At 52.8% G+C, this 23,369-nt stretch overlaps 1 protein-coding gene across 8 annotated transcripts in view; it reads right to left on the reverse strand.

Annotated features, from left to right (window-relative positions):
• TYK2 (tyrosine kinase 2) overlaps nt 1–23,369 on the reverse strand; it is a 31,546-nt gene that overhangs the window by 8,003 nt on the left and 174 nt on the right. The window contains exons 2-24 of one of the 8 annotated variants that reach the window (XM_049876837.1): nt 23,138–23,348; nt 21,565–22,921; nt 20,547–20,709; nt 19,730–19,944; nt 13,691–13,814; nt 13,374–13,521; nt 12,880–13,043; nt 10,377–10,743; nt 9,657–9,860; nt 9,425–9,582; nt 6,766–6,874; nt 6,485–6,674; nt 6,305–6,408; nt 6,019–6,201; nt 5,851–5,938; nt 4,590–4,732; nt 3,636–3,771; nt 3,398–3,552; nt 2,545–2,695; nt 1,816–1,913; nt 1,117–1,309; nt 687–805; nt 103–275 (exon numbers count right to left, since the gene is read on the reverse strand). In XM_049876837.1, coding sequence (XP_049732794.1) covers nt 103–275; nt 687–805; nt 1,117–1,309; nt 1,816–1,913; nt 2,545–2,695; nt 3,398–3,552; nt 3,636–3,771; nt 4,590–4,732; nt 5,851–5,938; nt 6,019–6,201; nt 6,305–6,408; nt 6,485–6,674; nt 6,766–6,874; nt 9,425–9,582; nt 9,657–9,860; nt 10,377–10,743; nt 12,880–13,043; nt 13,374–13,521; nt 13,691–13,814; nt 19,730–19,925 — 3,203 coding nt within the window. In that variant the 5' untranslated portion in view covers nt 19,926–19,944; nt 20,547–20,709; nt 21,565–22,921; nt 23,138–23,348. Of the gene's footprint in view, nt 1–102; nt 276–686; nt 806–1,116; nt 1,310–1,815; nt 1,914–2,544; nt 2,696–3,397; nt 3,553–3,635; nt 3,772–4,589; nt 4,733–5,850; nt 5,939–6,018; nt 6,202–6,304; nt 6,409–6,484; nt 6,675–6,765; nt 6,875–9,424; nt 9,583–9,656; nt 9,861–10,376; nt 10,744–12,879; nt 13,044–13,373; nt 13,522–13,690; nt 13,815–19,729; nt 19,945–20,546; nt 20,710–21,564; nt 23,349–23,369 lie in introns of those variants that run through there. The other 7 variants (XM_049876838.1, XM_049876836.1, XM_049876843.1 and 4 more) reach the window with 7 other exon arrangements.

Genomic DNA, 23,369 nt, shown 5'->3' on the forward strand with positions numbered 1-23,369 from the left:
CCCCGCCCCTTAAAGGGCAGTTTCATGGGGGCCAACATCTGTCTTTTCCACCCGGCCTGCTCCAGGGGACCCTGGCACCCCCGCCTCGCCCCGCCTGGTCACCAGAACACGGGGCTGTCCCCGTCCTCGCGCACGCGGTAGTACTCATGGCCTTCAGGCACAGCCTTGGCCAGGCCGAAGTCCCCGATCTTGACCAGCCTGTCGTTGTCCAGCAGCACGTTGCGGGCAGCCAAGTCTCGGTGGATGTAGTGCTGCGCGTGCAGGTAGGCCATGCCCTGGGGGCGGGGCGAGTTAGATCAGTGGGAACTGAAGATGGTCACCAGGATGGCTGGAGGACAGGCAGCTCAGGTGTGCAGGACTGCAGGTCTCAGTCCAGAAAGCAGGCTGGATGGCAGGTGGGGCGGAGCAAAAGGAGGCAGAGCAGGGAAGCTGGGGCGGGGGCGAGGTGGGGATGCTGGGACTGGATGGGTGAATTGGGAGGGACCAGGCCTGCTGGGCGTGGCCAAATTGGTGAGGCCAGTCCTGGCAAGACTAGGCGTGTTGGGAGAGTGGCCAAGTGAAAGGAAGAATGGATGGGGTCCTGGAGGTATCAGCTCAAGAAACAGAGCCCAAGCCGAAAGAGCAGAGACGAGGCTGATGAGTGAACAGAAAGGGACCACTTCGGGGCAGGGGAGGGGCGGGCCCACCTCGCAGATCTGCTGGGCGAAGAGCAGTAGCTGGGCCAGCCCCACACTGTGCCGGGGCAGGTAGTCTCGGAGGCTACCCAGGGGGACGTACTCCATGACCAGCTGCACCGACTTCTCGCCTGCCACGGAGAGGAGCACCCGTGGGGACAAGTAGAGGAGGGGCCACCCCGCCCACCCAAGCTGTGCTCGGCCATCTCTGGGCTCGCAAGCACTGCCCAAGGTGGGGAGGACAGGCCAAGTCCGTGTACACCTGGCTCTGCCCACAGCTGGGACGGACCTCTGCCCATTCCAGACCGCGACCACATACAAGGAAGAGCCACAAAGACCCAGGGCCCTCCAGGTGGCAAGGAGGCAGCCCGCCCCGCCCACCATGACTCAGCCTAGAGTTGGGAGGCTCCAATTGGCCAGGGCGGCCCGCCGGTCCGCCCACCTGGGTCCTCGCAGCAACCCTTGTACTTGACGATGTGTTCGTGATAGAGCCTGCGCAGAATGTCGATCTCACGCTTCCAGCCCGAACGAAGCTGGGGGCCGCAGCCTGCCTTCAGGGACTTTACGGCTACCATCTCACCAGTGCCATCGTTAGTTGGGTCATAGCAGTACAAGCTGACCTTGCCAAAGTGACCCTGGCCGGAGCATGCAGAAGGATCAGACCCATCCAGAAAAGCTACGCCCCTGCCTCCCAGACCCCGTCCCTCAGCAGGTATGTTTTGCAAAGCCCTAGGTCACACCTAAACAGCCCTGGTGACACAAAGGTTATAAGTGCTCAGCTGCTGAGAGGTAGGCGGTTCAAACCCACCGGCCACTCGTGGAAAAAGCCCTGGCAATCTGCTCCGTAAAGATTACAGCCTAGGAAACCCTATGGAGCAGTTGGGTCGGAATCCACTCGACAGCATCTAACAACAGGTCCAACCTACTCCGGTTGATGGGTTTCTTGAGATCTAGACCTTCCCTGCAATTCCCCTGGGCCTCCCTGGAAGCTGAGAAGTTTCTAGATCAAGCCTCGCCCACATCTGCCGAGAACCTCCTCCAAGGCAGGACGACTTTCCTTAGGGAATCCCCAACTCCTGCCCCACCAGGTGGACTTCCGGCAGCTCAGGCCCCGCCCCCGGCTTGCAGGCCCGGCCCTCACCTCGCCCAGCTCCCGGATCTTTTTCAAATAGCGCTTGTGGAAAACCGTGGGGTCTGACGCTGGCAAGTCCGGGCTCACAGCAGAAACGTCAACAAGATCTAGAAAAAAAAACCGCAGAGGACAAGGCCAAGCCTGGCCCTTTTCTGGCAGGCCCACTTTTTGGGGGGTACAAGAAGTGAGCAACTGTTCCCCCAGCATCCTATCCCAGAGCTAAGGAAACCCTTTTTTTGGCAACAGCAGGAAAATTCCAGGAAACCCTGGTGGCGTACTAGTTAAGTGCTACAGCTGCTAACCAAATGGTCAGCAGTTGGAACCCACCAGGCCCTCCTTGGAAACTCCATGGGGTAGTTCTACTCTGTCCTCTGGGGTCGCTATGAGTCTGAATCAACTGCAACGGGTTTGGGAAAATTCCATTTCCTATCCCAAATGCACAGGGTTGGCTGCATCAAAACCGACACCTGGGATGTTCTGAAATTTGGTGAGGACACCAGCTTTTCATCAAGACAAAAAAAGAACAAAAACTGGGAGGATCTAATTCCCCTGAAGAAATTCTCTCTCTCCCTCCAAGCAAAACATTCAGGAGGGCTCGCAGCAGCTGCTGGTCCTTGAGTGAACTAGCACAGGGCACACCCCTTGAGCTGGGACACCTTGGTTCACTGCAGGGCCTCAGCAGGGATCCCAGCCCCAGGGGCCCTCCTCCCAGGGCCCTAGATCTGGGGTGGCGCTCACTGTGGGGCTGCAGCCGAGTGAGGTCGCGCAGGATTATGCGGAAGGACGGCCGCTGGGCTGGCTCGTAGGTCAGGCACTGGCTGGTGAGGGTGGCTAGCTCTGGGTACGAAGGCTCAGGCAGCTGATGCTGCTTCTGGTAGAAACGCTCCTTCTGTGGGGGAGGGAACCTCAGGAGTCAGTGCCTTGTCCCTGGACTGGGTCCCCTTCCCCATGGGACAGAGTCAACCCCAAAGCAGCAAGGCTGGACTGGCCAGGTCTGTGCCCTTGTCATTCCCATTCTACAGATGAGGCTACTGAGGCTCGGCAATGAGGAGAGGACTTGCCCATGCCCACAGAGCTAGGAGTTGAACCCAAGTCCAGCTGACTCCGCCATGCTGCAGCTTCCCCCTACCTCTGCTCCTGACCCCTCATCCCTCTACCCCCAGGAAGCCCCTGCAAACTGCAGCTCCCTGGATGCCCCAGAGCCTCAGCACAGGCTGTGCCCTCTGCCTAGGCTGCCCCTCCTGCTCCACTCACAGGACAATCCTGAACTTCCACGACATCTTCTCTGGCAGCCTTGCTAGAACTCTCAGGCTGGGTCAGGGGCATCCTCTGGGCCCCCCCCCACAGCTGTGTCTTCCCCATCATAGCCCCATTCACTCCTGCCCTGCAGCCTGTCCCTGACTGCCTTTCTGGGCGTCAGGCACTGCTCCTAAGCCCCACAACCACCGTGTGTGGTTGGGATGACAGTTACCCCCAATAGACAGAGCATTACCTGAGGCCCAGAGCTGCAGAACAAGAGGACTCTGCCCTCCTCACTCTTCACAGGTGCCCAGCCTTCTTTGTAGGGAGGCTGGGGGTCCCCTGGACATACCTCAGAAGGGCTGCGGCCCTGCAGGGGGGCCTCACCGTCAAAGCAGATCTCCAGGAGGGTGGCACCGAAGCCCCACTTGTCGGCCGCGGTGCTCAGGCTGTTGGCCCCACCGGGTAGGCACTCAGGGGCCATCCAGGGGATCCGCTCCACCCGCTCTGAGGGTCAGGGTCAGAGGTCACTGAGGGTGTGGAGCATAGGGGAGGCCCACCCCTGTACCCTGGCCCACCCAGGTCCTCACCCTCCCTGGAGAGGGTGCCCAGGCCCACGCCGGGGTCACTCAGCTTGATGAAAGGGCTGGTGCCCTCTGCCAGGCCCGGCCGGGCCAACAGAATGTTCCTGCCACACACATTGCCATGAGCCAGGTTCTTGTCCTCCTGGGTGGGCAGGAGAGGGGCAGGGTCACTGGGACAGAGGGAGGGCAGCAGACCCCACCTCCAGTCCCCACCCCATGTGGCCCCTATGGGATAGCTGGATGGCAAAGACATTCACTGTCATTATCAGAATACCAGTACATTGTCATTGCAGCTAAGTAGCACTGGTTACAGAGCTGGTGGCCAGGGCTCTTGGCTGGGTACAAAAGGCTGGAGGACCCCACTGCTGTTCTCACCCCCATGCCAGGCAGCTCTTTCCCCAGGGCCACGGCCCTGGCTGTTCCCTCTGCCAGAAGTGCTTCCCCCAGATGCCCTCAGGGCTCCTTCCTCACCACCTTCAGGTGGCCCTGGGGAGGCCTTCCCTGCCCTGCCTGCTTCGAACTTCAGCTTTTCCCTAAACTGAAGCAACTCCTTATCCTCCCTTTTTGGCATTATTCTTACTACTTTCTAACATATCATGTAACATACTTATTGCTTCTTGTTGGTCCTTCCCCAACTAAAATGGCTACTGGCAGGTCAAAGATTTTGGTTTTGCTGCCTGTGGTGTCCCCAGGGCCCGGGGGTGCTCAGTAAACACTGAGTGCAGGAGTAGCAGCTCAAAAATGGGGGTGACTGAGGAGGAGGGGTGGGGGACGAATGGCAAGAGAAAGTGCCACAGGGCCCAGGACGCCAGGCTGAGGAGCTAGGTGTTCTCCTGAAGGCAATGGGAGCTGGGGAGGTCGTGGCCACGGCCAAGATCTCCCAGGGTCTACGTGTGGACTCAGGCCTCCCCACCCCAACACCAAAGCCGCCCTGGCCCTCCCCCATCAACCCAGGCCTACCCACAGGCCACAAACCAGGTAGCTGAGGGCGCTGGCCAGCTGCTGGGCCACTGCCACCTTCCAGGCCACAGGCACGTGGCCTCTCTCCCGCCGCAGCCACACATCCAAGGGCCCATGCTCCACATATTCCGTCACCAGGATGTCTACAAAGACCCAGACCACCCCCTGGCACCCGCCCTCCAAGGCAGGAGAGGCTGTAGGCTGGGACCAAGGGTGTTGGAGCAGAGGTCAGGCGGGGTTTGGTCTGGTTTGGGAGTGTGTTTGAGGAGGTTCTGGAGAAGCAGAGAAATGCAGGGTGGAGCATGGGCTGAGGTGGGTGCAGGGAGCAGAGGGGTGTGATGGCACTTAGGGAAGGGTGGGGCTGGGGCCTGGAGGAGGTGAGTGTTAGTGGTAATAGGCTGGGAACCGGGGTTGGGTGTAGGTCGGTGGAGGGTGAGGGTGGAGGTCAGGGGTAGGCCTGGTGTTGGACTGGAAAGCAGGAGAGAGAGAACATATGAAGTTATACTGGCAGGGCTGGGAGTGGATAGTACAGGGATTTTAAGGGACACGCAGTAGGGGTAGAGGTAGAGTGGGCTCTGAGCAGGGTTGAATTGCAGGGCTGAGGTCTAGGGGATCAGGGTGCACACCAGGGCTGGGTCACACAGAGTCAGTGCTAATGAAGTCAGAGGAAAGATAGGGGCTGGGTTGTAGAGGGTTTTGGGTGGTAGATGGAGACTGAAATGGAGTTAGCACTCATGGTGTAACCAGGGTGTAGGGTCAGGGTACAGTGAGGCCTGGGGTGCTGGCAAAGGTCAAGGTGTAGTCAGGAGCTGGGGTCTAATTTGGGAGTTCAAGTGTAGCCAGGGGAAGGGACGCAAGTTGAGGGTTGGGGTGTAGCCAGGGTAAGGGGTGCAAGTCAAGGGTTCAGGTATAGCTACGGGAGAGGGTGCAGGTGGAGGGTTGGGGTGTAGCCAGGGGAGGGGGTACAGGTGGAGGGTTGGGGTGTAGCCAGGGGAGGGGGTACAGGTGGAGGGTTGGGGTGTAGCCAGGGGAGGGGGTACAGGTGGAGGGTTGGGGTGTAGCCAGGGGAAGGTGCAGGTGGAGGGCTGGGGTGTAGCCAGGGGAAGGGGTACAGGTCGAGGGTTCAGGTATAGCCAGGGGAGGGGGTGCAGGTTGAAGGTTGGGGTGGTAAGGGGTCAGGGTGCCATTAGGGGTCGGGGGACAGGCCAGGGACTGGGTATAAGTGGGAGCTGGCCTATAAGCAGGGGCAGGGGGCACTCACTCTCGGAACCATGTACACAGATGCCATGCACAAAGGCCAGGTGCACGTGGGAGACCTGGCTCATGAGGCTGGCAATCTCGTAGAAGGCCTGTGGAGACGGAACAGGTAAGGTGGCCGCCAACCCTGACCCCACTCCACAGACACCAGGGCCCAGCCACGCTTACTCACCAGGGTGATGTCATGGTGACTGGGGTCCAGCACCTTGAGCACCACTCGGAGCTCCTGCCCGCTGCCCCTACTGGGTGAGAGGGGGTCCCCGCCTTCCTCCTTGTCCTCCTCAGAGTCCCTGCCCTTCACACGCAGGAGGCCCTCATACACATTGGTCCTCGTGCCCTGGCCCAAGTGGGACAGCTGGGGGAGCACAGAAAACGTCACCGTGACAACAGCTAGCTGCTGAGCTGCCAGCACCCCATGCTCCCAGGCACAGGCGCACCCCACCTCCCGACGCACACACCTGGGTGATCTCCTCCCGGCAGACCCGGTGGAAGCTGAGCTGGCTGAGGTTGAGTGGCCTGGTGCTGGCCGCAGGCCCCCGCATGATGATGAGGTTGGAGAGCTCTGGGGGTGAGGGCTGAGTCACTGGGGGCTCCCACGGTGGGAGATCCCACCCCTACCCTCTGGCCCCCTCAGGCACCTCTTGACAGTGGCAGGCAGCAGCGCCGCAGGGAGAAGCAGTCATCCCCAACACGCAGTGAGCAGTCCTGCAGGGCGGCCCGTAGTGCCCCTACACTGGGAAAGGACCGGTCCCAGCCCTCCAGTGTAAAGGTCCCAGCCTGCTGCTCGATGGTGAACTTCCGTAAGCGCAAGCTCCGTGAGCCTTGTGCCTGGGAGTGGAGTGGGGGTGACAGGGGTCTTGGTGAGCAAGGATCCAGGCAGTGAGTGCACCTGCCCCAACCTGGGGCTGCCCAGGCCCACCTGGTCACGCTGGGCCACGGTGAGGATAAGGCGGTAGAGGTGGCTGCTACTCCAATGGATGAGGTAGTGACCGTCCTCGGGCTGGAGCTTGGCCAGCACAAATGGATCCCTGAGGGGTGGGCAAAGGGGCACCATCAGGCCCCCAGGGCCACTGCAAGACCCACACCTGGCGACAAGGACACACAGAGGGGCACACACCCAGCTGGGACAAATGTCAGACAGCCGCTCACATGGTGACAGTGACCCTGGACACACACACATCCAAACATAGCAATTGTCACAGACATGGTCCCTCACACAGACACAGGCACATGCCCGATCATCACAGCTGTCAGACACAGCTGCTCACACAGTGACACACTAAGACAGGAAAATACCCATCAGACTCAGTGACACAGATGCCAGATGTATACACATGGCCACAGCCACAGCCGCTCACAGGATGACACACAATCGGTAGTCAGTCACACATCCAAAGGACAACAACCACAGTGTTATAGATTGAATTGTGTCCCCCCCAAAATGTGTGTCAGCTTGGCGAGGCCATGATTCCCAGTATTGTGTGACTGTCCACCATTTGTCATCTGATGTGATTTTCCTATGTGTTGTAAATCATGGTTCTATGATGTTAATGTGGTGGAATTAGTGGCAGTTATGTTAATGAGGCAGGACTCAATCTACAAGATTAGGCTGTATTTTAAATCAATCTCTTGTGAGACATAAAAGACACAAGCAAGCAGAGAGACAGGGGTACCTCATACCACCAAGAAACAAGAGTCAGGAGAATAGTGTGTCCTTTGGACCGAAGGTCCCTGCGCTGAGAAGCTCCTAGTCCAGGGGAAAACTGATGATGAAGACCCTCCCCCAGAGGTGACATAAAGAAAATGCCTTCCCTTGGAGTTGGCACTCTAAATTCAGACTTTGAGCCTCCCAGACTGTCAGAGAATAAATTTCTGTTTGCTAAAGCCATCCACTTGTGGTATTGCTGTTATAACAGCACTAGACAGCTAAGACACACAGATAGAGCTGCTTACACAGTGTAGAATGGCCACACAGGGGCACTGACATCACAGACTCAGATGACAATCACCACACAAATAGGCACGCACAAGGTTAAGACAGCCACAAGGGCCCAGACAGCTATACATGCAGTAGCTCACACAGTGACGTGGCCCCAGACACCTGTACCAGCAGCACACACCCAGCCATGACAACAGACAAAGCCACAGGCCTTACAAAGTGAAATGGCATTTCGCTCGCCCCCTGGTATAGGACTAGGGTCGAGACCTCCTTAGACACCTCCAGGGGCAGGGTCCCAGTGTCCTAGCTAGGAGAAGGGACACCTAAGCACAGGGCCAACCACCAGACAAGCTGATCTTTACAAATCCTAACCCAGTGGCATGCAGGACAGCCACATGCGTACCTGACGACCACATAAGCACTTAACACTCAGTCACACGAGTCAGAGTTGCTCAGAGATAACATACAAATTGTCAAAGAAGACAAACCAGCACAGACCTAAGTACCCACACAGACATCTGAGTGGCCACTGGCAATTGTGCTACTCCTACACATAAAACCAAACCAAACCCACTGCCATCAAGTCGATTCCAACTCACAGAGACCCTACAGGACAGAGTAGAACTGCTCCAGAGAGTTTCCAAGGAGCACCTGGTAGATTTGAACGGCTGACCTTTTGGTTAGCAGCTGTAGCACTTAACCACTACACTACCAGGGTTTCCACTTCTACACGTAGTCCTCCCAAAATCACCCACCCTGGCCCATACAAAAACATGCTATGACGATGTCAATTACAGCCACTAGAGCAGTGTTATGGATTAAATTGTGTCCTCTCCAAATAATGTACTGAAATCCTGTCTGCTATACCTATAACTCTGATCCTGTTTGGAAATAGGGATTTCTGTGTACGTTAATTTGATCATACCCAGTAGGGTGGGTCCTAAATGTAATCACTTCTCAGTTATAAAAAGAGCAGAAGGGACACAAACACACATACAGGGGAAGACAGACACCATATGAAGATCACCTACAAGCCACAGAACCAAGGAAGACCACAGGCTACCAACAAGGAAGGAATTGACATGGCCAACACCCTGATTTGGACTTTTAGCCTCCAGAGCAGTGAGAGGATAACTTTCTGTTGCTTAAAGCCACCCACCTGTGGGATTTCTGTTTCAGCTGCACACAAAACAGCTGTTATACATCCAGACATGTACGTACAATGACAGTCCCAAACACACTCATGATGGCTCAACTGCCCATACCCCTGTTGTGTGCACATGCACAGACATACAAGCACACACACACGTGCACACACATACTCATGTGTACACACAGATGCACACACGTGCAATATGCACTCATACGTGCACATGTGCACACAACATATGCATACACTCAAGCACATGTATGCACACACGTACAGGCATACACACAAGCATTCACACGATGGGACACACACAGGTGTGAACATGTGGACCCATATGTACACAGCTGAGATATGTAAGCAGGCACACGTACAGTGAAAAGTAATGCACACACATGCATGCATATACCACATTCAAGTCACACAAGTCCCTACAGCTCACAGTCTCGTTCGCTGTCCAACCTGCCCTGTCCTGACCTGCCCGGCACTCACAGCAAAGGTCCGTGGATCCCATCCTGGATACTCATCACCAGCCGTGGGGGAGCCACCTCATGGCACAGGTAGTGGCTTGAGTCAACCGTCAGGCGGAAATAGCCATCCACCAGTGACACGAAGGACAGGGCCGTGGCCCGGCAGGGCAGAGTCAGCTCCTGCAGGCAGGGGGACATCAGGCGGGTGTCCCAGACCCCAGCTGGCCCGGCCTGGCCCCAGCCCCGGGCCCTACCAGGCACTTGTTGTCCTGACAGTAGACGCTGACATGGTGCTCCTTCACTACCAGGTGGCTGATGTCCTGGAAGTCACAGAAAGAGGCCCAGGGCAGCCCCTTTGGCCTGCTCGCTGGCTGGAGGTCCACCTCCTGAGCCTGGGCTTTCTTCCCAGAAAGGTTGGCTTGAGGATTCCTGCTGCCACTGCCGCTGCCACCAGAGCCCTGGAAGCCCAGCATGTGGGCCGATAGAAGGAGCAGGCTGTGCCTTCCTTCCCCTGCACGTTCCCCACAGGACAGGTGGGAGCCAAAGGCTGGGGACCTCCTCAGGCATCGCCCTACTGACCCAGCCCCTATGGCACAGGCAGGTCAGGGGACCCACCCCCAGAAGATATACATTTGAGAAGCCAGAACCTCAGGGAGAGCAGAGAGATGAATCCTAGCTCCCTCCCAGATGCCTGGTCCCCAGAGCCACAAAGGGACTCTCCAGAGGTACAGACCCCAGAAATCAGTGATCCCCCAAGAAACAGACCCCAAGGGACAGACAGACATACCCCTAGAAACCAGGGGACAGGCAGACACACCCCTAGAAACCAGTTTCCTGGAGCTACATGGGGAAGACAGCCACACTTTACACAAACACATTTGCACACTTAGACACATACGCATGTGTGCCATGGAAGGCAGGAGACCACCCCCCCGCCCACCTGGACCCCCAGAGTGGATGAGTGCCCTGCTCACCTCTGCCTGTACCGGCCGCCACTGAATGCCCCCGGTGCCTGTCACCAGCACCTCGTGGGTTGGGGGTCCCAGGGCAGACTCCTTTCCGGGGTCCAGAGTGGCCTGCCCGTGGTCCTGGATGTAGCACAGCTTCCCCTCAGCCTGGGCCGGCAGCTCCAGGTGGCATACCGGTATGTGCTCAGTGGCAAAGCAGGGCGCCAGCCGCTCGAGCGTGGCCAGGTACTTGACCATGACGAGCTGCTGGGAGAGATGGCTGGGCTGGAAGGCTCGCAGGAACTTGTGGAAGATGCTACGCAGGCGCAGTCGCGTCAGCGCGTTGTGCTGCTGGATCTGGCTCCGGAAGGAACGTGGGATGCAGTCTTTGAAGCTGTGGGGACAATGCGGAAGGGCTGGTCAGGGGCCTGGGCTGGGGGCCTGGCTGGGGGATGTGGGGCAAGCAGCTTAACCTCTCTGAGCCTCAGTCTAGAAATGGGCGCAGTGTTTGAAGGCGGAAAGAAAAGATGATGCGGGGCCAGCACGGGGAGGCTGGGGTGATGGGGGGCCCAGGCTCAGGTTTCTGGAGCAGACAGCTGGGAGGGAATCAGCTCTTGGGCAACTTCCTTGGCTTTAAGGGGCTCTGTTTCCTCATCTGTAAAATGGGGATCAAATAGTGCCTGCCACTGGGGCTGCTGAATGAAATGAATTATGCAAAGTGCTTAGGATACGGATCAGACTTATCAAGTATGTGAGTATCAGTCTCTGGGTGGTGCAAAAAGTTAACACGCTCAGCTGCTAACTGGAAGGTTGGTGGTTCAAGTCCACCTGGAAGTGCCTAAGAAGAAAGGCCTGGAGATCTGCTTCTAAAAAATCAGCCATTGAGGGATCACAATAAGGGTCCTGGACAGAGTGGTAGAAAAAATGTAGAACAAAATTCAAATTCACAAAAAAAGACCAGACTTACTGGTCTGACAGAGACTGGAGGAACCCCTGAGACTATGGCCCCCAGATACCCAGCTGTCTCAAAACTGAAGCTGCTCCCAAAGTCCACCTTTCAGCCAAAGATTACACAGGCCTATGACACAAACAATAACACACGTGAGGAACCTGCTTCTCAATTCAATCAAGTATATGAGATCAAATGGGCAACACCTGCCCAAAAGCAAAGACAAGAAGGCAGGAGGGGACAAGAACATGGGACGAATGGACCCAAGGAACCCGGGGTAGAAAAGGAAAGTGGGGGAGTGCTGACACAATGTGGGGACTTCAACCAATGTCACAAAATAATTTGCGTATAAATTTTTGAGTGAGAAACTAACTTGTGCTATAAACTTTCACCTAAAGCACAATCCAATTTAAATAAATAAGTCAGCCATTAAAAGCCCTATGGAGCAAAATTCTACTCTGACACACATGAGGTCACCATGAGTTAAAATCAACTTGACAGCAACTGCCTGTTTTTTTGATTGTCAGGCATTATTATTAAGGGAGAAGTCACTATTGTTTTTATCATCAATATGATTATCAATAAAAGACACCCTGTCCTTGCCATCGAGTCAATTCCAACTCATAGTGACACTGTATGACAGAGTAGAACTTCCCCATATAGTTTCCAAGGCTGTAATCTGTATGGAGGCAGACTGCCACGTCTCTCTCCCGCAGAGCAACTGGTGGGTTTGAACAACCGACCTCTTGGTTAGCAGCCGAGCACTTAACTACCGCACCACCAGGGCTCCTTTTGATAGCACGACAGGGACTGGAAAGCAGGTCCTTAAAGACCCAGCTCCTGTGCTGCCTCCTCCAGGAGGGGTGCCCTGGTTGTCCCAGCCCTCACTGCAATGCAGGGATACACAGTGGCCATCTCTGGAGGTGTGACTGGCTCGCAGTTCCCTGACTCCTGCCTCCTTCCTGCCCTTGAATTCTAATGAGTTCTCAAAGCCAGTGGGCTTTGAGGATCTGCCCATTCCCCACCTCCCTGCCTGTACCTCCTTCCACTCTTCCCCTAGCTCACTCTGCTCCAGCCACACTGGCCTCCTCGCTATTCCTCCAACATGCCAGGCATGGTCCAGCCTCAGGGTCTTTGCACTGGCTGCTCTCTCTGCACAGCATGCTCTTCCCCAGATACAACCCAGACACCCTCTTTCATTTCTGTCAGATCTTTGCTCAAATGCCATCTTCTCAGTGCAGACTTCTCTGACTCCCCTGCACTCCCCAGCACTCCCACGCCTCCTTCCTGCTTAACTTTCTCCCCTTGGATTTCTCACCATCTGAAGCCCGGTACATCTGACTTTTCTAATTCTTTTCTCGCCTGTCTCTTCCAGGAAATGGAAGTTCCAGGAGGGCAGGGCTTTTTGTCTGACTTGCTCAGTCTTGTGTCCTCAACACCCAGAACCTGTGCCAGCACACAGCAGGTACTCAATAAATGTTTGTGGGATGAAGCCACCGCAGGATGCAAAGACTCCCCTGCCCGCACATGTCCGGGATATTTTTACCCTCCATGAGGTGCGCTTGCCCCATTCCCAGACACCTGATCTTTTTAGCCACCTCCTCCAGGGAGACACCGCGGTGGAGAGCAAGGTGGCAGAGGTGCAGAAAAGCCATGCCCAGGCTCTCATTCTTAAAGTGGTGGATCTCCTCCTCGCTGGACAGCTCCCACAGTGAGGCCACGTCATTGACAAACTCATGCTTGCCCTGGGGGTGGGAGAATCAGCAGAAAGGGAGGTATGAGGTCCTGTTCACTCCCCTTCAGGACACCTTGGGGAGGGGAAGGACGATTGTGTGGAAAGGGCAAACACAAAGCATGCACACGTCCTCTGCCCAATCCTGTGCCCATGGCAGACATCACTAATCAATCACAGCACTCTTTCCCATGCAACTCTTAGAGTCCCAGAATAGGCAAAGATTCCTGGATGGCATGAGTTGAAATCTACTGTCAGTACTGAATTGGGGAGTGAAGTGGGGGTTCCTCAATGGCTCATGAGGCCCCCCCCAAATAGTCCCGCCCCCCAGCCCTGCTCACACCTGCTCAAAGATATATTCAAAGGAGGCTGGATCTAAGAATTGCAGCCCATGCTCTGCTTGATCTGAGGAAGACTCGGCCCCAGGGGGCCCACAGCGGTACACAGCTGGCTCCTGAGGGTTCATGCCATGCCAGTTCCGGAAATAAAACCTGTAGGTAAGGAGGAGCAGGGCTGGGGCTCTGAGTGCTATCTCACTGCCCTGCTTCCAAAGCCACTGCCCAGGCAATGGAAACAGGGGTCAGCACAGCTTCAGCTCAGCTCAAGGAAGGGGAGCGACATGACAAAAGAGGACAAGCCTCCCCAGGGTTCTTTGCCTACCTCATGCGGAAGTGCAGATTCAGGCTGGAGTCTCTGGGGACCTCCAGGATGTGGTTTGGGGGTAGCCAGACTTGGCCCTGGGCATCAAAGAGGGCGAACAGATTGAAGCAGAGTGGAGTGATGCCTGGGACAGGGGAAAAATGAGGCTACAAGTCAAGTCTCCTGCTGCCATCAGCCCCACGAGCCCCCAGACCCTCCACCTCCCTTCACATGCCCTACCTGGACCTCCTCCCCTGCCTACAGATTCAGTTTACATTGCTCATGGGGCAGAAGACAGGGCAGTGTGTTGACCATACTGTGGCCTCACAGGAAGACATTTCCCAGCCTCCCTTGTAGCTAGGTTGGAGCCATTGGACTGGTTTCAGGACAATGGGATGTGGGCAGAAAGGATGAGCACATTTCCAGTGGATCAATAAGCCCTCCTGCCATCTTCCCTGCCCCAGGAATGTTGGAGGCCCCTTGTGCCAGGTGGCAAAGCTACAAGAGGTAAACCACCTGTCCTACATTAGATTTTATTAGGTAAATGATATGGATTGAATTGTGTACCCCAAAAATATGTGTTGTAAATTCTAACGCCTATACCTCCAGTTGTAATCCCATTTGGGAATGGGTTTTCTTTGTTATGTCGATGAGGAAGTATTAGTGTAGGGTATGTCTTAAATCAATCTCTTTTCAGATATAAAAGAGCAGATTAAGCAAGCAGTGACTGGTGAAAATAGATGCCAAGCCACATGAAGATCATCGAAGAATAGAAGTACAAAACAGACAAGGACCTTCCTTTAGAACTGACAGAGACAGAGAGAGAGCCTTCCCCTTGAGCTGGCACCCTGAATTCGGACTTCTAGCCTATTAACTGTGAGAAAATAAATGTCTGTTTGTTAAAACCACCTACCTGTGGTATTTCTGATTACAGCAGCACTACATAACTAAGACAGTAAATCCATCTTAAGCCAGGAAGATTGGGGTGGGGAGGTGTTGCTTGTTATTGCAGCAAAACCTATCCTAGGCTAACACAACTCTACAAACCACTGGCACTTTGCCTGGTCTCTCCCAGACATCCAGCCCTGAAGAAACACCTAACTACTTCCCAGCTGTCTCTCCTTGGACATCACAGGCCCCTTAGACATACCTTGTTCCAAGCAGATCTCATCTGCAATCCCCAAACCTGCCCCTCCTCTCCCCAATTCTTCAAGCTGGAAACTTGATCCTTGTCCTTAATTCCTCCTAGCCCCTCCACATTAGCTCGGTCATGAAGTCCTGCTCTTTCTGCATCCTCCAACTCTCTGTGATCCATCCACTTCCCTAAATCCAAAGCCCAGCCCCAGTTCAGCCTCCTCACTTATCTTCCAGCCTCCAGGCTTGCCATTATTTCCACGCCAGCCACCCAAGCTGCATTCTTTATGATACACGTCATTTAAAAGATTTACCTAAAATAGCCCCTTCAGAATCATTTAGAAACACCGTGTACCAGTCACCAGATAAAGAAAACTTTGCAAATACAACTGAAGTGCCTGCCTACATTTTCCTCCTTCCTCCTCCCCCAAAGAGGTAATTGCATGCCTGGGCTAGTGTTTCTCATTTTCATATCTTCCAAATCTAGTCAGTCTGTCAAACTGTGGTGGCTTGTGTGTTTCTGCGATACCGAAAGCCACTAGTATAAATGCCACTGGTATGTCAGATACCAGCAGGGTCAACCATGCTGGACAGGTTTCAGTGGAGTTTCCAAACTAAGACAGACTAAGAAGAAAGGCCTGGAGATCTATTTCTGAAAATCAGCGAATGAATATTGTCTGATACAGTGCTGGTGGATAAGCCCCCTAGGCTGGAAGGCACTCAAAATACACAATGGCCACAACAATGGACTTGAGCTTACCAATGATTATAAAGATGGCACGGGACTGGGCAACACTTTGTTCTGTTGTACATGGGGTCACCATGAGTCAGAACCAACCCGATGGCAACTAACAAGAGACAACAGATCTAGTCTTGAGGGTTATAAACTTTAAATGTGTGGTACCATATGGTAGGTTTCCTTCTGTAATTTTCTTTTTCATGCTATAAAAGGTTTTACAGCTTCATACATGATATGTCTAACTTTGGCCTGTTCCTTTTTCCTCGCTGTATAGTATTCCAGTCTTCAACCATACTATAATTTATGTGCATCTTCCCACTGATGTACTGGGATAAATGCAGCAACTCTAAACATTCCTGTATGCATCCCCTGGATCACATGAGTGGTGTGTCTCTACGGCGTGTTTCTAGGAGTGGAACTGCTTGGCCTCAAGGAACGGACATTTTAATTCAATTGAAAAAATCCAGTTCATTGCTGTGGAGTTGATTCTGACTCACAGTGACCCTACAGGACAGAGTATAGAACTACCCCATCGGGTTTCCAAGGTGGTAATCTTTACTGAAGTAGACTTTGGCATCTTTCTCCTGAGGAGTGGCTGGTGAGTTCGAACCACTGACCTTTTGGTCAGCAGCCAGGTGCTTAACCACTGCACCATCAGGGATCCTTTCAATGCAATTAGATAATGTCAAGCTGCTCTCCAAAGTTGCGGCATTCAACTGTACTGGCCCCCCGCAGGAGAATGTCTCCCTTGTGACAGAACTTCCTGAAGAGCCAATCTCACTCTTGGCCTTAAACTTTCCATTGTTCCCCACTGAACCCTGAGAAAGCCCAACCCCCTCAGCGGACAGTAATCATTATCTGGCCCCTCCCAGTTATGCTAAGGTTTCAGTTCTTACTTCCTCTTCCAAACTCTCAAAATCAACACTCTAAGGTCTTTTGCTTCCTCAAACAGGACATGTCCTCTGGGCCCTTTGTACCCATCAGAACCTCTGTCTGGCATGTATCATAACACCTGGCATACCCGTCAAGTCTTTTAAGAGCCAGCCATTGTGGGGAGGTAAGCTGAGAAGGCTTTCCAGAAGGAAGGATATGTAAGCAAAGTCCCCTGGGAGAGAACTTCCCCTCCTCTGGTAATTAAGTTGTACGTCTGAGCACATCTACTGCAGGCTCTCTAAGCTCTTCCACGCAGCTGGTTCCCCACGGCCCTCAGGAGAACATTTAAACTCTAAACTCCTCAACTATTAGTCTCTACTCATCTAGAGCAAGAGAATAAAGGAAATCAAAGACTCAAAGAAGAAACTAGTCCACAGGATTAATAACCCACATGAATCACGGCCTCTTCTAGCCTGAGACAAGAACTAGAAGGTTCCAGATAGAATGGGAGAAAAACATAGAAGAAAATCCAAATTGCTAAAAGAGGCCAGACTTAGTGGACCCACAGAGTCTAGAAGAACCCCTGAGATTATCGCCCTAAGATACCCTTTCAACTTGGAACTGAAGCTACTCCTGGAGACCACCTTTCAGCCAAATGAGAGATTGCCTTAAAAAATAAACAATATCACCTGTGAAGAATGTGCCTCCTTAAACAATCAACTAGATGAGACCAAACGGTCAACATTTACCCAAAAGCAAAGATGAGAAGGGAAGGAGGGAAAGGGAAGCTAGATCAATGGAAAACGGAACAAACAGAATGGAAATAATCAGAAAGCTGATGCATTGTGAAAAGTGTAACCAATGTCACGGAACAATTTGTATAAAAATTGTTAAATACAAGAGTGAGCTATTTGTATCAGGTGGACACTTGAGACTGTGTTGGCATCTGCTGTCTGGAGGGGGGATGGGAGGATAGAGAGAGTTGGAAGCTGGCAAAATTGTCACGAAAGGAGAGACTGGAAGGGCTGACTCATTAGGGGGAGAGCAAGAGGGAGTACGGAGTAAGGTGTATATAAACTTATATGTGACAGTTTGACTTGATTTGTAAACGTTCACTTGAAGCGCAATAAAAGTTAATAAAAAAAAAAAGAGGGTGAAGAAGTCAAAGGCTATCTCCCCTGCTGGCCTTAAAGAAGCAAGCTGCCACAAGTTCTACAGCTGCAAGGATGTGAATTCTTCCAACAACCACATGAGTTTAGAAGAGGACTCAAAGCCTCAGCAGAAAGCCCAGCCCCAGCCAACACTTTGACTGCAGCCTGTGAGACCCTGAGCAGAGGACCCAGCTAAGTCACGCATGGACTCCTGACCCATGGAAACTGTGAGATAATAAATGTATGCTGTTTAAAAAAAAAAAAAAATTGTTAAATAGGAACCTAATTTGCTCTGTAAGCTCACCTAAAACACAAGAAAATACTTTAAAATTTTTTTAATTTTTTTTTATTGTGCTTTAGGTTAAAGTTTACAGCTCAAGTTAGTTTCTCACACAAAAATTTATACACATATTGTTATCTGACCCTAGCTGCTATGCGTATATGGTGACAGCACACTCCCCCTTTCCACCCTGAATTTCCTGTGTCCATTCAGCCAGCTCCTATCCCTTTCTGCCTTCTCATCTTGCCTCCAGACAGGAGCTGCCCATCTAGTCTCGTGTGTCTACTTGAACTAAGAAGCACACTCTTCATGAGTATTATTTTATGTAGAACACAATAAAACATTTAAAAATAAAATAAAATAAAAAAATTAACTCTAAACTTCTCTCTCTGGAGTGTAAGACTGGCCCCAGCTCACCTCTCCCCTGCTATCTCCCACCTGGACGTGGCCTCAGCCCTGGTCCCTTGGCTCCTAGCCTTGCTGTGAGCACTCTGTTCTCACAGCAGGCATAGGAGTCTGTGCACACCTGAGCCAGGACACATCCCTCCTCTGCTCACAGCCCTCCACGGCTCCCATCTTACTCAGAATGAAACCCAAAGTCCTCCCTGAGGCCCACAAGGCCCTATACAACCTGCCCTTCCCCTCCCTGTCCTCACCTCCTCTCATCTCCCCTTGCTCCTCCACTCCAGCCACTGTGGCCTCCTTACTAATCCTGGTGTCTACCTCAGGGCCTTGGCACAGGCTGTTCCCTCTGCCTGGCACCCTCTTTCCCCAGATATTTCCACAGCTCCCTCTCTCACTTCCTTAAATTTTGGTTCAAATATCACCTTCTGGCCAAAATCAAAATATTAACCCTATAATGGGTTAACTGGAACAAATAGAAAGAGAACAGCAAAAGAAGCTCTCAGGCACCAGAAGAAAGGAAATAATAAAAATTAGAGCTAAATTAAATGAAATAGAGAATAGAAGAACAATTGAAAGACTTAATGAGACCAAAAGCTGGTTCTTTGAAAAGATCAACAAAATCGATAAACCACTGGCCAAACCGACAAAAGAAAAACAGGAGATGAAGCAAATGACCCAGATAAGAAATGACATGGGCAATATCACAAAAGACCCAACTGAAATTAAAAGAATCATAACAGAATACTGTAAAAAATTGTACTCCAACAAATTTGAAGACCTAGAGGAAATGAACAAATTTCTGGAAAACACACTACCTACCTGAACAACACAGAGGTAGAACTAAATAAACCTACAACAAAAGAGGAAATTGAAAAGGTAATTAAAAAACTCCCAACAAAAAAAGAGCCCTGGCCCTGACAGTTTCACCGGAGACTTTTACCAAACTTTCAGAGAAGAGTTAACACCATTACTACTAAAGGTATTTTGGGGCATAGAAAAGGATGGAATACTCCCAAACTCATTCTATGAAGCCAGCATAACCCTGATACTAAAAGCACATAAAGACACCACAAACAAAGGAAATTACAGACCAATATATGAACATAGATGCAAAAATCCTCAACAAAATTCTAGCCAATAGAATTCAACAACATACCAAATATCACCTTCTGAGGGAGGCCTTCCCAACTACCCCCAGACCCCACCTCTCTCTGCTGCTGAGTTTTGGCCATAGTATTTATTGCCCTCTGGCCTCCTGCAGTTGCCTAATTTACAGTGTTTCTCACTCCCTTCCCCAGTAGAAAATCAGCTCTACAAAAGTAGGGATTTCGGACGGGCATACAATAGGTGTTCTCTCCATGTTTGCTGAATGAACTGATGGCAAGACTGACAAATGTATGGATGAGGCCCAGCTGTTGCCTTGCTGCCCCACCTGCTGTGGGGTCAATGCCCCCTCCCCCACCATGCTGCCGACTCACCGATTTTGTGTGCGATGTAGATGCAGACCTCCTCGGCTGTCAGTGAGGCTTCGCTGAAGGTGACCCAGGGCTCCCCACCACCGGGGCCAGCCCAGTGCAGGTGTACCCTCAGGACTCCCCTGGTGACCATAGGCTGAGCTCCGTTCCCATCAGGCTTGCTGCCACGGGCGGTGGCTCCCCACCGGCACAGTGGCATGCTCTGGACAGTGGCTCAGCTGGAGAAGAACTGCCTGTCAGCCCCCAGACTTCGCTCTGAAGATGGGGTCAGGGTGAGGTCTGTCCCAAATCCCTCCCCACACCGACGCTTCAGCCTGGGGGTCCCCTTTAGCATCTCGGTCTTCTACCTCTACCTGTCCAGGTTGAGGCCTTGAGGAGAAGATTCTGTTCTCCCTCCCCATGACCTTACCCAACGCTACTGAGTCGATTCTGACTCATAAAGACACTGTAAATCAGAGTAGAATTGCGGCATAGGGTTGCCAAGGCTATAATCTTGACAGAAGCAGACTGCCACATCTTTTTCCCTCGGAGTGGCTGGTGGGTTCAAACTGCTGACCTTTCAGTGCACAGCAGAGTGCTTAACCACTGCACCACCAGGACTTGGAGTACATATTCTCACCTCAGGCACCCTATTTCCTCCCCCAGCCTTGGTTTCCATATCTTTTCAAAAGGGTCAGGGTATATATCCTTACCTATTAGATCTCTCATGAATGTTAACAACATAGAATCACCCCCCTCTTGACAATTTGCACCAATATAAAAATCCCTTCTGGCCCCACCTCCCCCAGGTAACCAAGCAAGCAGGTGTGGTCCAACAAACCCGGGGCGAGTCCTGGAGGTCCCTGTGTCAACTCAGGCAAATCAGTTAGTCACTCTAGGCCTCAGTTTCCCCATTGGGAAAATGGAGATGCTGAAAGTGTTGCCATCAAACGGTGGTTGTGACATTTCAACACAATTCTGCATGTTATTCGTTCAGTGCAGGCCTTGGTACATGCATGAAAAAACGACAAATGTAACAAAAACAAGAACAGAATCACTACGGTTGATTTCATCCTCATGATCACTTTTCTCCTTCAGGCCAAGGTTCCTGCTTCCCACATCTACCTCCATGAGTGACCCCAGCTGCTCCTGACTCCATGGAGCTGAGGAGGGGTGGCATCCAGCTTAGTCCCCCCAACCCAGCCCCGGGGACTTTTCCAGAGAGGTTCCCAGTATGGCCAGGGAGGGAGCTGTCAGCAATTCCACCAAGTTACTAATTTAAGACACAGTAATAGGAAGATGAAAATGCAGTAATAAAGCAAAAGATCAGCTTTTCCTGAATCTGCCCGTGGCTGAGCCTGTTTATCCATCTGGAAAATAGGGATGTAACAGCTTCTACCCCAAAGAGTTGTTGGGAGGCTTCAATGACTTGCAGACGTACAGTGCCTGGCACAGGGCCTGGCATGCAGTACGCGTTTAATAAATGTTCACGACTCGACGGCAACGGGTTTTGTTTTTGTTGATATCCAGCCACTTTTTATTAAAGTTTGAGAGGAGATCCTAGGGATGCGGCTTCTGGGGTGCCGCGTCCCATCCTTCCTCGTCTCCATTGGACCTTTACCCAGCTCTGAAGACGGTGTCGGGGTGAGGTCTGTCCCGACCCCCTCCCCACGCCAGGGCCTCCAAACCCGGCTGGCAGGAGGCGGGAACTGCGACCTCCCCACACCGGACAGAGATATCGGGTGCTCTCACGCTATCCACCGCCTGCCAAACGCAGCCAGTCCCCATGGCCTCCCGCCCCGTGTAGCCCCGCCTGAGGACCTCCCGGCGCTCCCTTTCCAAGACCCTTCCAAACTCACCTTCCCAGGGTATTTCAGCTCGAACCCCAGTCCCCGCCCCGCGCCGCCGCCGGCTGCCACCGCCCGGGCGCCTCCGAGATGCCGCCTCCAATTGGCCGCCTGAAACGCACACGCCCTTTGGAGTGTCTCCATTGGTCTCTTTGCTGCAGGAGCGACTCTCTCATTGGTCCTCGGCCTCACTCGTCACTCAGCCGCGATTGGTTGGGGCGGCTTCCGGAAGCCCCACAGTCTCACGGAGCAGGGGTGGGCGGAGACCAGGAGGGGGCGGCCCGCGCAGTTGGGCGGGGGGCATACTCTGTGCAGAGCGGCGGGTTCTTTTAATGCCTATGTGGGCTCCAGGCCTCAGTCACGTGTTCGGACATCACCCTGGTACACAACCCATGTCCTCACCTCGGCGTTCAAGGCTGTAGCCGGCCGTCATTCAGTCCTCCAACTCCCTGCCATGTGGTTCCCCACTCCATCCCGCCTCTCTACCCTCATTTCAGCTTGGCCAACACCACCTGGTAGGCCGAGACTCCCCACCGCCCGCCGTTTCGGCCACATGCCCACATTTCTTTCCTAATCACCGGTGGCCCCTCCCTTGCTATCAAGGTAGTAGCAAGCTTGTCCCATCAGATGCGAGATTTACTCAGTGCTACGTACTTTTTTTTTTTTTTTTACGTACTGCGCTGTTTTCACTCATTGTTTCTGTTATTATTCCCATTTTGCAGAGGAGGAAACTGAGGCACACAGAGAGATTGAGTAACTTTCCCAGGTCACAAGCACATAAGAACAGAGCTAGATCTGTTTCTGGAGTTGGATCCATAACTGCTGTGGCCAAGGGCAGGAGGCTGCTCTTCTCTGAGCCCTGTGATAATTTGGGGAAAGACAGATCCTTCCTGGAAGGGCGACTTCGTTGTGAAGGTGATAGAGACTTAATCTGTCGCCTGGCCAGTAGTAAGAACTGGGAATCTGGGGGCTGGGAATGAGCAGAGAGTGATCCATCTGGGCAAAGGGAATAATATGCAGTTGGAAAAGAGAACGAAATGAGGGCTCTGTCTGTGCTGATACGGAAAACTCCCCAAGGCATCTATATGTTTTATAATAAAGGAGAGGAGTAGAAAGAATGTGTTTCCTTGTGCTTGCTCAATCCATCTCTAGAAGAAATTGAGAAAAATGGAAATATTGATTATCTCAGGGAGGGAAATTTTAGGGTCCTCCATGACTCCCCTCTTTCTCTCATACCCACCTCCAGTTCGTCAGTAAATTCTGCAGGCTTTGCAATCTGCCTGCTTCTCACCTCTTCTGGTCTAGTCCCATCATTGCTCCCTAGGACCAGTGCAGCAGCCTCTGCCCTCGACCCCCATGGTCTATCCACCTTGAATCAGCCAGAGGGCGCCTGTGAACACCTGAGTCAGGTTACATCCCCCTCTGATCCAAACCCTCCAGGGCTCCCACCTCACTTGGAATAAAAGCCCAAATCCTTGTCACAAGCCCTACATGATCTGCCCCATTGCCCCCTGCCCTCACCTCTTCCCACTCTCCCTCTTGCTTTCCACACTGACCTTTTCAATGCTTCTCCAACACATCTTACCTCAGGACCGTTATACTGGTTGTTCCTTCTGCCTGAAATATGCTGCTGTTGTTAGGAGCCATGAAATCGGCCTCCAGCTCCATTGTTGTGCAACTCCCCATGCACAACTGGGCTCTGATGGTCGTAATTCATAGACTCTTCATTAGCTGATTCTCAAAAGTAGATCACCAGGCCTTTCTTCCTAGTCTTAGTCTGAAAACTCTGCTGAAACCTGTTCATAATCACAGCACAC

This window comes from Elephas maximus, chromosome 3 (assembly GCF_024166365.1).
Source record: "Elephas maximus indicus isolate mEleMax1 chromosome 3, mEleMax1 primary haplotype, whole genome shotgun sequence".
NCBI classification, from domain to species: domain Eukaryota; kingdom Metazoa; phylum Chordata; class Mammalia; order Proboscidea; family Elephantidae; genus Elephas; species Elephas maximus.